The 13,668-nt window shown below is 37.0% G+C and overlaps 1 protein-coding gene across 8 annotated transcripts in view; it reads right to left on the reverse strand.

The window, feature by feature from the left end:
• The window catches only part of LOC115209866 (protein O-mannosyl-transferase TMTC4-like), a 382,774-nt gene that overhangs the window by 118,141 nt on the left and 250,965 nt on the right, over positions 1 to 13,668 (reverse strand). For 7 of the 8 annotated variants that reach the window (XM_029778443.2, XM_036501543.1, XM_036501547.1 and 4 more), the window contains one exon: positions 12,655 to 12,832. In XM_029778443.2, the coding sequence (XP_029634303.1) occupies positions 12,655 to 12,832 (178 nt within the window). Of the gene's footprint in view, positions 1 to 1,670; positions 1,761 to 12,654; positions 12,833 to 13,668 lie in introns of all 8 variants that reach the window. The other variant, XM_036501548.1, reaches the window with a different exon arrangement.

Here is a 13,668-nt window from a genome sequence, read left to right on the forward strand (position 1 = left end):
GTCCGGACCAAACCAGACCCCGAGCAATTCGACCGGACCCTCGGTCCAGCGTCCCACGACGGAGGCGTTGCTGGATGGCATGGGCTTGCTTCTCCAGGTGCCGAGCCGAAAGCCCACTGACTTTTCCCGGTTAATTTTCGCTTCTATTACTGCTTCATAGTCATTCAGCGTCTCGCTGACCAGCTCGATGCGGTCGTGGCCAGACATCATGACCCAATTCTCGCATCCCAATTCTCGCGGAATGCCCCTCAGCATTGCCAGCTTTCACAGTAGTGGCTCGAGGTCAATACGTACAGAAGCCACGAGAGAAGGCATCCCTGACAGACCGAACGTGCTATGTCGAATGGTGTCGATAAATGTCCATTCACGCGAATTAACGAACGGATGCCTTTGTATAAGGCAGCGATCCAGCCGCGAAAAACGGACCGAAACCAGCCGCTATGAGGACAGCCTCCAAGTATCGATGATCTCCCCTATCGAAAGCTTTGGATTGATCTGAATTGATCAGTGTCCCATCCATGCCAGGTTCCTTAACTATCCTGTCTATGATGTAGCACATGAGGTGGAGGTTGTCATGGATGCTCCGACCCGGCACGACGCACGTTTACGCCTTGTCGACTTATTTCTCGATGACTAGCACTTTGGCCAAAATTCTCAAGTCTGCATTGAGCAGAGTGATGGGCCTTGTTTGGACATTTCTTTAGCAGCGTTACAACTCCTCGGCTCACAAAACTGGGGATGCTCCGATTTGCTGCCAGTTGCAGTACACTGTTGCCAAGACGCCTCCAAACAAGTCTGGCATACAATTGTAAAGCTCGGTCATTTGTCCTTCGTGCACTCTGCCATCACGTTACACACGTCCGCGCTGTGATAGCACCTTCGCAACATTCTGCCTTTCTTGCCGAGAGTCGTGGCAGGCTATCCAGGTAGGCACTGAAGTCGACCCTGCGTCGTTCTCACTAGCCACTTGTCCCCAAAGGTCGGGCAAAGTGCTGCTGAAGGCCTCACACGTTTTGCTAGGCTCGAGTTATTCGCGCCCCCGTTCATCCATCAGAGACCAAATGGTAGCTTTGTTGACCTGTTCCGTCTCCACCACCCGGGCCTCTCGCACGGTTCCAACACCTTTGTTTCTTAGAGCACGCATCCTAGCCCTCATAACGCACCCTTCGTTTGGGGCGTTGAAGTGTAGGTCGAAGGCCAACTTCGCCGCCAATATGTTGGATGAGATGCCACTTCTAATCGTCTCTTCTAGTTTCTTAACTAGCTCACCCTCTATTTGTTTCTGTCTATCGCTTGCGATTTGTTATACCTAAATGAATCGGCTTTTATTGCTCTCTTGAAGGCAAACCGCCATTTGTTGTTAATGATGGCTCCTGTTAAATGCCTCTTCACTAGCGTGCTAATCCGGTCTCTGAAAACCTCTCTCTACGGGAAGGACAGACAGAAGACAGACAGACAGACAGATAGATAGATACACACACACACACACACACACACACACACACACACAGATATATATATATATATATATGTATACGTAGGTAAGTGGGTAGGTAGGTAGGTAGGTAGGTAGGTAGGTAGGTATGTATGTATGTATGTATGTAGGTAGGTAGGTAGGTATGTAGGTAGGTAGGTAGGTAGGTAGGTATATGTACATGTTTATAACCCACCTGTATGTAAAAATGGAATATATTTTCTCAATAAACCTACGTTTACTCTCCAGAGATTTGCCGAATATGATTTTCAATCCATATGCATTTCTAACAACAAAAGAAAATTATAATCATTCCCCAAAATCAATATCTGCTAAATATTTATAGCATTTTGTGCTGATACACTCAGCGAACAATGTATGATATCTTCTTCGAACTTAATTATTGATTGACATCCTTATTTCATGTTCTCTGACTGAAGAAAATTAGATTTTTTTTATTACCAACGAATATGTAATACGGTACTTTCCCATAATCAATTGACATCCTTATTTCATGTTCTCTGACAGAAAAAAACATCTGATTTTTTTTTTATTACCAACAAATAGGTAATATGGTATTTTCCCATAATCAATTTAATAGAAATGTTTTCAGTATTCTATTGTGGGTGTCACTTCAGGTTTTGAAGTGGATAGTTATAGCTCGAGTCCGATGTATTTTCTTCAGAAAGCAACTTGGGAAGTTGAGATACTAAAAGTTCATCAGTAGTAATGACCCTTAACATCTCTGGCCTATTGGAGTATTTTCTTGCAATCCATCCAAGCTACAGAAGTTACCTGGAAGAAGCTTTTTCTTCATATATATATATATTGTGTATATGCATTTTGGAAAGAAGCATGTTTATCATGGCAGCATTAAACTATTTTAAAGAAATTTTTGTTTTTAAGGAGAGCGTAACTTCAAGATGAAAGTACGTGACTTGTAGCTGTAGCTGCTTATTAAGGAGAGAGATCTGTTATCGTCTGCCTTCAAACGTTCTTTGTCACAATTCTGCCTGCGTCACATTTACACAATGATTAATCTGCAATTCTTCAAACCTGAGCATCAGCTGCACGAATGTAATCTGTTTGGAAAACCTCTAAATGTCATCAGCTTAGTTCTTACCCCTAACCGAAACCATAAACAAAAATAATCAAAAAATATACTTGATTAGTTATGGAACTTAATCTGAATCCCTGTTTCCACAATTCATTAGCTATTCCTTCCATGTCACAAGCACACTAAGCTATTTTTAACGTCACGGGTGTTGCTTTATTCTGACAGGTATGTATATTGTCAAATTACAATGAGCTAAATTACCTAATTGGTTTACTTAGACTATTGAAATAATATTTTCCTCAACTAATAAGCATGCATTGTAAACATATACAGTAAAACAAGTTTTTTTGCACACACAAGATAAGTGAGGTCGTTAGAGAAAATAGATTTATCGTATTATATAAGTCGGTCTGAGAACTTTGAATCTTTGTGAATTCTAAATCAAACTTTTAACAAATAACCTCTTAGTAAACTATGAGCGTTAACATATGCATGATGTAAGATCGTTACAATTCTCGTCCACCATCAAATCTAAATTAAAAAGAATTGGTTTCACAAATAATCTAGTGATTAAACTCGAATTTCGATGCAATTGATTGTAATAGGAAATGCATTGCTTCCTCGATAATAATGGGGGAAAATACATCCAATATTTTGTACATTTTGATAAGACCTAATAAAGATATCAGGAATTGGCTATATTTCAACAATGTGATTATACATTGTTACGTTAATATATCATCGAGGCATTTCATAAATATTAAGGAGATATTGATTTTAGGAATACTTTCATCTTCCGTCCTTGTTGACACAAGTTCATAACTAAAGAATAAAGGCAAATTAGCGAGCATATATATTGGTAGCAACACACACGCATATGTACCTACACACAGGCACACATACATACATACATACATACATACATACATACATACATACATACATACATACATGCATGCATACATACATACATACATACATACATACATACATACATACATACATACATACATACATACATACATGCATGCATACATACATACATACATACATACATACATACATACATACATACATACATACATACATACATACATACATGCATACATAATACATACATGCGTGAAGTAAATAGACGTACATGAACTGAAGCAAAACAACTTTTAGTTAATCTAAGCCAGATTATGTACCAGTAAATTTAAAGACAAAGGTCACAAAATCATGAAAAAACATAAAGTCAGTGAAAGAGGGACGTTAAATAACAGAGAAAATGTAGCATTTGATGATATATTGGGCTGAGTGGTGCATGGCACCAGCTCTAAGTATCTGCTGAAAATTATAAATATCGTGGTCGGTAGTATTAGTAGAACAATATGTAACATCAGAGCGAGACAAAAAGGAAAGAGGGAAAAGAAAGGCTAAAAATGAATAGATTCATAAAACTCAACCTCACATGGTAGGGAAGATTTTCGATGACAAAAGCACACGTCTTTTTACTCTCCTCTACATTAAACAAGCGTGCTCGTTTCACGTTAACAATATCTAGTATCAATCTTAAACTTTTCATTTGTCACTCTACTGCGTGCTTAGCTAGAATGACTTTCTAAATTTACAGGGGTTGGACAAAATAGCATCATAGCATCAGAATTTTGAAATATCTATAACCCGCCAAAAGCTTGGTTATTTTTATGTTTTTTATTTATTATTAGTGTTGCTTAATATGTTCTGCTAAAATTGCTGTTTCTTTTCAGATATCATCAGAAAAAGGTCATTGAAATTCATTAAAATGACGGATCTATCGGACTTTCAAAGAGGTCAACTTGTTAGTGCTCGTATGGCGGGCGCTAGCTTAACGAAAACAGCCGAAAAATTTGGTGTATCAAGAAGTACTGTCTCGAAAGTAATGACATTCTATAAGAAAAGGTGAAAAACCTCCTCGTCGAAACAAAACTCCTGAAGAAAACTAAAACTTTCAGATAGGAACCGTCGGATTCTTACGTGAATTGGTAGAAAGCATCACAAAAATACAGATCCCAAAATTACTGCAGAGCTTAATGACCACCTCGAGAACCCAGTTTCCACAGAAAATGTTCGCCGGGAACTGCATAAAGCCGGATTTCACAGGAGGGCTGCAATCAGAAAACCACTACTTTCAAAAACAAACATTGAAAAGCGTTTAGAGTGGAGTAAAAGCCTACAGATTTGGTCCCAAGAGCAGTGGAAGAAAGTTATTTTCTTGGATGAGTCATCCTTTACCTTATATCCGACCAATGGCCGTGAATACGTGTGGAGACAGCAAAAAGAAGCATCTAACCCAGACTACCTTCTTCCAACTGTTAAATATGGAGACGGATCTGCGATGATCTGGAAGGGGGCTATATCTTGGACGTCTGTCGGCTAAATGGTTTCCCTTCATGGCAGAATTAATAGTCAAGGCTATTTAAGCATTTTATCTGATCAAATTCATCCTATGGTTGCGGAACTGCTTCCGGAGGGAAATGCAATCTTTCAGGATGATAATGCACCAATTCCCACAACTAAAGTTGTTACTGAAAGGCACGAGGAACATTCTAGTGAAGTTGAGCATCTTATCTGGCCACTACAGTCCTCCTTATCTCAATATTATTGAACATTTAGGATTCATTTGAGAAAAACAAGTAAGGAGTCGATATCCTCTACCATCATCACTATAAGAACTGGAGATATTTTTAACTGAAGAATGGACAAAAATTCGTTTGGAAACAATTCAAACTTTGTTCGAGTCCATACCTCGTAGAATTCAAGCTGTAATAACTCCCATAGGCGGTCCTACCCCATATTAAAATAAATTTGTTTGAAATTTTAAGCTGTTTCCATTATTTTGTCCAACCCCTGTATCATTGGGTACATCTAATTTGCGATGAAAATGTTTATTTAATCTTTACAAATAAGTTACTTTAATAATTTGTTTTACAAGATTACTTGTTACAATCAACAAATAAATTACATTTACTAAGAATCTTTCCATATTTATCAACTGCTCAGAAAATGTAATATACTAACTTAACAAGTGTTCAGGTAACATATGGTGTAACTGCAACCTATAGCATAATATATATTTTATAATGTAAGTTATATTCATATACATTCACTTACATATACACATGTGTGTATATGCGTGGACGTGTCAGGTTGTATGTGTGTGCATTTATGTTATTGTTTTTTAGTATAGATTTTTGCAGTCACTTTCGTAGGTTTGACATTCGATTTTATAATTGGGTCATTCAAAATCCCGGAAAATATATAGCGCCATGATATTGATCATTCAAATTCGTTTTTCACTCACACAGTTTTGCATTTCGGTCAAAGAATTTACATCATTCAAATTAAAACGCCAGTCGAAAGCATTCAAATTAGTCGGAACGTGAAAAAGCGTCTTTTCGAGCATTCAGGTTCGTTTCGGAGCAATCTATTTAACATTTCGAGCAATCAAATTAGCACGATAGCTGTTTGGGTTTGTCCTTGTTTGTCCCCTCTATGTTTAGCCCCTTGTGGATAATAAAGAAACAGATAGCTGTATGATTATTGTTATCATAGTCATGTGTTTTCATCCATTATTTACACTTTGAGCACTCTATTGTGCACACGTCCTTTCTATTTATTCTTTTACTTCTGCATATGTACAGGTATTTATTGTCAAAGATTTAATAAAATCGCATTCGCAGCCTTTACAATCATGTTAAAAGAAATTCAAAATTACAACAAATGCTCATTTTCTTTGATTTTGAATGCATTATGTTGTGATATTTGTTCTTCTTTTGCATAATATGCTTTGTTTGGAAAAGTATATATTTCTTTGATTTTGCATTTTTTTCTTTCATTGGGGAAAGGGTGCTTCGTGCACCAAGATAATTATTAATTTACAGTCTTGGTAAGGAGTGTGCGTTTGAGAGGATTTAGCCGTCTATTTTCTGGCGGTCGATCCATGCCTGGGTGTGTCTATACCAACGAACACAATTTTCTGGAGTGTTAGTGTCGATGTTGTATCACCTTGCGACCTGTTGTATTACATATGCTCGCCGTTCGTCCATGGTCATGCCGGGTTCTTCTGCAACTGCCCGGTAGCCAACCCTTGGCTGCAGCTCAGCTCGAGCAAGATCCCGCTTGACAGCCGACTTAAAATCAGAATGCGCCATTTCTGGACAATTAAGAAAAAGGCGAGTAGGAAGGCAGGAGTTTCAGACTGCTCCATGAGTTGGCGTCGGCTGGGAGCTCGGCACGAACATGTAGCCGCACGTTGTCATATAATTCAAGGAGACGGATTCATTTGATGGAAACAGGTCAGCACATGATCGAACTGTTTCCCCCAAGAACTCCTCGGAAGAGTTTCGTGTAATGGTATCGTTCGCAATGGCGTGGTGAACCAGGCCGATTACTTTCGACACCGCGAACGTGATGTTGCAGTTTTTCCCAAGCTGACCGTTGACAACTCAGTGAACAGGAGCACCTCGAAAACTCGTCCAAAAGACCGCCTGGTTCAAATGTTGCACCCACATTCATCAATGAATACGCAAATGCCGACGACTCCCTCTTCCATGAACTAATACGCTTACTCATAACGCTTTTCCAGAGTTTTGGGGGCATTTCTTATATCCGGGACGTCTTCGGCCAACGTCATAGTTATATCAGTATTCCATCTTGAGCCCGTGAAATTGCAGACACGGAAACAGGCGGCTTCCAGGCAATGCTGCCTCTAAGACCCTCTTCATTCGTTGAAGAGTTGCGAGTCGGTCGGCACCAATAATCACCTGAAGCCTGGCTCACATTTCCTCATCAACCTTAACATGGTGGGCACCTCCTCTGAGCAATATATGAAGCCTCCCAGACCGTATGTAGGTCACTACTATGGATCGGGCAGTATTCCTTTTAATGCCAAATGTGTCTGCCAGTTACAAGTAATTAGTCTGATGCTCCATGTGAGGACCACAAGACTACAGTATCCAACATTACCATTTCTTTGACCATTGCATAGAGATTTCTCTGCTACTTCTAGCAAGCAGCGTGCCCAAGTAGATCTTGCTTTCCCGTTCGTGTTACCGTAGTTTGTGTATATATCGTACGTATTAGTAGCATACAATTAGTGAATTATAGTATGTATTAGTACCGTGCACGTATAATATGTATTAAAAGTATAAAATAATTTAAGTAAAATATAATTTACAGGACGCTGGAATAATTTTCGTATAATACAAAGACAAGGAAGTAATCAGGATTCGCGACAAACCATATGTAAGACTATGGATCCCATTATTTAGGAAATATATTCAAAGAATGCATTTTTCATCAAAATTATACTCATGCTTATTGCTGCATTTGTTCGCAGTACCCAAAGTTAAGAATGAAGATTTGATAAGAAATATTTATCGGTAGCTTGGACAAGAACTGGACTATATGAATTGAATTATATCCAGCTCAACACGATGTAATTTTCCAGCCATATATAAAGCAAGTATATAAACATTTGGAGTATTCTGTATTTACCTGATAGTTACTTTTTCAAATATTATGGATGAATATTCTTTTAAATTGTTAACGATTGACAAGTTAAATACTCAATCGTACCATGTATAAAAATCATTGGCATCAAATCTGACGACAAAGATTTTAAGTAGTTAGAAATAATTACTGTTCGAATACTGTACACGAAATCAAAGTTGATTAAGCGCATAGTTTAGGTGTTTCCAGCAATTAAAATTACACTACCATTATAATAAATGCGATTTGGCTTTGATAGATTGTTGAATTAAAAAGAAATATTCCAATGATTTGAAATATGTTCCAGGTGTGAGTGTTACGAATATGAATTTTGCTTCCATTATATAGATGCAAATATATGTCAAACTTTTGCCAAACCCAGCGACATCACTCAAATTCTTGACGTGTCTTTGAAAAGTTTCTGTTTGATTCAGTTATTCTATTATGCATATCTTCCAGGAATATTTTGGCTGAATTTCTGTTGAGTACCTGAATAAAACATTTTACAACCAATAATATAACGAATAAGTGCTTATCAGATTTTCTACCATATTACAAAGAGATAAATAAAAATCAATATTTGTTTTAGTTTAGTATACACATACTCGAACGCACATATACATATATGGACATACGTACATATGTGTGTGTGTGCGTATAAAACAGCATTTGTAATAGATAAAATATTGAACGCTGCAGACACTATATACTGATAAGGATATATGCGATTGAATGGGCACCAAAGGTAGTTGAATATTTATTCTAAATTTTTCAAAGAATTTTAAGTAATGAGTCAGACACATTGTGAATACATAAAATTATATTGTGAATTATACTTTTTCTCGTGATTAAAACACATACGTAGATAGGAAGATAGGCACATATTCGGTACATATCCAAATGCATAGCAGAAAAAAATTGCAGATGCTTAGTGTTTTATGTATATATTAATATCCACAATTATCTATAGTCACTCTTATCAGTAGCTCCTCCAGTTTTTCTGTCACCAATCACGTGCTCCACCTCTTCAACTCCACATCCTGGTTACTCCCATCTATTTCATGATGGATCTAAAATCCCTCTATAATATTATACCACATCTCGTGCAATTCGCTGTTTTCAAGTATTTTCTGGAACGCCACACATGGGCTCAGTACTTGTCGCTACCTCTACCTTACTGAATTTGTTTTCATCCCTACCAGTTTCTGGTTGTTGAAAATTTCTGCTAGCAATATGTACTTCAAATTCCACCTTTTCTACTCTCCTCACACATGAGCTATATGGTCGTTATGTCGATGCTTCAATTGGCATTATCTTCCTTAACTCTGAATTGATAATCTCCTTTATTGCCCTTCTTCACTCTTTCTCTACAACCTTAGCATAGGTCACTACTTTCTCTGCTATTAACTTCCAAACCATCTTTGTTTCTATTAGCCTCTCTCCTTCCGTACTTTAAAGATCTATTCATTGCACTCCCAGTGAATCTATCTTCTACTTATGCTTCTTCCGCTTCCTCTGAAAGATGTTTTCGAGAATAAGTCGCATCAAGTTGTCCACCACTTCTTACAATGCCAGTGACCAGTGACGTTGCGCATTGTGATGTTTTCATTTAAGATCGTACTTTCTGTATTTTGCCCTATAGCTGTTTCACTACAATCTTCTTTGGCGTTTGCCTTGTTCGACACGCTCAGCACATCTTATAACAAAGTATACGTCCACTCTAATCCAAAACTTATAGTCTCACATTTTTCTGAAACATATCTCTACTTCTTCAAATGCAATAGCACTGTAAATAATCTGTAAGCCTATAAGTCAGCTTCTCGTTATCACCCATAAAACACAAACTGAGTCGTTCGTATGCTCCCGTTTCCTTCATCAGAAACATCACTGCACAATATGGATCTAGTTTGTAATTCAATTTGATTACGTTTTCACGCACCTCCAAGAATGCCATACACTGTACCACATGCCAGGCCAGGTCTGTAGCTTATTGCATCTAAGTAACAATGACCCGAAATTGGCTGATCGTTTTAGGGCAAATTAGTTACACGTTCGACGTGACAACGTCAAATCACTCAGGCTTGGCTCAACACTGGAATTTTCTAGCAACTATAAGAAACATTTTACAGTTTTGGGGTTTGTATAAGAGCATCAACAACTGTTTGACAAAATTGTCGCGAACAAGTAATCATCTGCTAAAGTACAAATACCCAGTCTCGTCTCAATTTTACTTACTTTCCTGAACACCACCACCACAATATGAACTCAGATAAGCACCCATGCATATACTTCCTACACTCGTGCATTTTTGCTAATCCATGTATACACATTGCCACACAATAATCACATGCTCGAAATCTTATGTCATGTCACGCTTTATTCGTATTACAGATTTACACTAAAATATTCGTATACACAAGTGCATACATCCGAACATAGCATTTTCATTTACTGATTGAAATTAAAAGGAGAGAACATCTACAGTACCCCTTCTTTATGACCACTTACAAATGTTATCTTCTCTTCCAGATGAAGCCTAACTACATTTCAAATTATAAATACCAAATCTACTTGACATTTTCTTTTCATCAACAATGTTAATTAGCCAATGTTCCCATGATAAATTAATACTTAGAATTAAACGGATGATGTTAGTTTGTCTACTTAATTTAAAATGCTAATCAACTACAGAATATATATTCCATTAGCATTCTTTTTAGAAATAAATATTTAAGTACATTTAATTCCCTTTAAGATTATATAAATGAAAAGCGAAGGGAAAATTCTGAAGTATCTGGCCTGTCGAGAGATGCAATACATCAAAGCACCATGTGTTTATGTGTGCGTGTGTGTGTACGTGTCTGTGTACGTGTGTGTTTGTGTTTGTGTGCGTGTCTGTATGTCTGTCTGTGTGAGTTTTCATACATATACATCTATCCATCTAAAGTATATGCATTTCTACTCATATATATATATTAAATTAGAGATAAAACCACTATTAGGCAAATCAAAGTGAAAATCATAAGCCAATACATAGAAATAAAATTAATTAAAAAATATAAAATATAAAAAATATAAAATTCCAAATTAAAATAATTAAATTAAAGTCAAAATTTTAAAAATTATTTAAATAATTTAAACTTATAAATTTTAAATATATATATATATATATTATTAGTGAATTGAAGAAATGGAGTTGAACGAAGATTGACCAGAATTCCTTTTATTGCATTCTACACATGTTTCAAAAGCCACAATTTTCCAAATTCTTATTAAATAAGGATACCATGTTGTGGCTTTCTCTTCAGGAAAAAAATAGGAATTCCGTTGGCAGAACAAAACAGAACAGAGGCGCAGCAAAGCAATTTGAACGAGGAGGCTCTTTAAGAGCCCATGGCTGACTGATTATCAATGTACGTTGAAATCGGGTGGTGGGTGCGTTGAAGATATTTACAGGTCAGGCGGCGGTCAAATCCAGTAGGTGAGAGCAAGGGGTGTGGAGATGTTCTGTGTGACCAAAACTAAAATTCTGAATATTTTAAGAATACTGGGTGTATTTTTTGGGGGCGAGACAAAAAATACACCCAGTATTTTTTGTATTTTTTGTGTATTTTTTGTCACGCCCCCAAAAAATACACCCAGTATTCTTAAAATATTCAGAATTTTAGTTTTTTTTTTTTTTATATAACTATCAAAAGTAATACAAAAGTTAGTGTAACTTATTTAGTTAGCGTATGTCGTTCAAATTGTACTAATCTAATACCAGATGAGTAACACTTATATCTTTTCTATGATTTTCATACATATACGTATTGGTGATAATTATTCCAGTCGTATATTTGTATGTGTGTACCTATGTTTGTGTGTGTGTGTGTGTGCGTGTGTTTGTTTGTGTGTGTGTGTGTGTGTGTGTGTGTGTGTGTGTGTGTGTGTGTGTGTGTGTGTGTGTCTAATCTCAACGAAATTTTCTTGAGAGATTAAAGAGCTGCCATACTTAGAGTAACTTAAACGGAAAGAAATGACAGCAGATGATTTGGGTTAATATGTTTTCCTTGTCTTGAAGATGTGTTTAAAGCTCTCAGTAGAAAAGAGAATCTGTTAATAGTATGTATGGTACAGTATTTCTTGTTTAAGTTGAACAGAGAAGAGTAAACAAATCTCAGCAAATACAAGGGTTTGTATATCTTTATATATAAAAGTGAAGTTGTGTGTCTGTCTCCTACGATTTAGATTCCTAACTACTCCCACATTTTGCGGTGCAGTTTAACCAAAACCGGGTATCTTATAGTCGTGATTCATATCGAGCCCTTCTGGGTATTAGCGCGCGTCTACGATGAGTCTACGATTTAAAAAAAATTTTGCCATCATCTTTTTCCATTTTAATGCATTTTTTTCGCTATTATATAAGGAAAGTAACTCTCTAAAAATGTGTACGATGAGTCAACGATTAAAAGAAAAAATACCATCATTTTTTTTCCATTTTTAATGCATTTTTTTGCTATTTTTTGGCTATAACTCTCTAAAAATGCTTATATAGTTATTTCCCTTACAAACCCGAGCAACGCCGGGCGATACTGCTAGTACTCTATAAATTGAGAAAGTGACCAACCTGCGACCGATGTGGGTGACTTTCTCGTAATATACAGAAGCCAAGTGAAATAGCGATACAGAAGCCAAGGCTAGGTAAGTAGAGATTTCTTTCAGCAATAACAAAACCAACTCGAAAGAACATGTTGCTTGCCGGAGTAAACGGAACGATCCAAAATATTAGAGACAGCGAAATTTTCCTGCAAATATAAATAATATTAATAAAATGTTATTAACATAACGCACAAAAGAAAAATTAGAGATACTTTCTAAATAGTTGATTTAATATAAATAATAGTGCAAAAGAGAAAACTCTAGACTAGTATAGCTCTTGGTTTAGTTTTCTATCCCACACACTCACATGCATTTCTATCAGGAGTGGCTGTGTGATAAGTAGTTTGTTTACCAACCACATGGTTCTGGGTACAGTCCCGTTGCGTGGCATCTTGGGGAAGTGTCTTCTACTATAGCCTCGGGTCGACCAAAGCCTTGTGAGTGGATTTGGTAGATGGAAACTGAAAGAAGCCCGTCGTATATATGTATATATATATACATGCGTGTGTGTGTTTGTGTGTCTGTGTCTGTCCACCTAACATTGCTTGACAACCGATGCTGGTGTGTTTATGTCCCCGTTACTTAGCGGTTCGGCAAAAGAGACCGATAGAATAAGTACTGGGCTTACAAAAGAATAAGTCCCGGGGTCGAGTTGCTCGATTAAAGGCGGTGCTCCAGCATGACCGCAGTCAAATGACTGAAACAAGTAAAAGAGTAAAGAGTAAAGAGAGATATCAATTGTATTATGTATTCATTCACTTCATTATCAGTTGTTTGCCGACCACTACGTTGCACGAGATGATAGAGCACGATATAAATAACAGTACCAGCTTAACACATACACACTCTCGTTTAGTTGCGCGCATATACGCGTGTATGAATATTGACAGATAGATACATACACATAAATACTTATTATACACATATACCTACAAGAATACATACATACATACTTACGCAATCACACACGCGATATATATAT

The sequence above is a fragment of the Octopus sinensis genome, linkage group LG3 (genome assembly GCF_006345805.1).
Source record: "Octopus sinensis linkage group LG3, ASM634580v1, whole genome shotgun sequence".
In the NCBI taxonomy this organism is placed as follows: domain Eukaryota; kingdom Metazoa; phylum Mollusca; class Cephalopoda; order Octopoda; family Octopodidae; genus Octopus; species Octopus sinensis.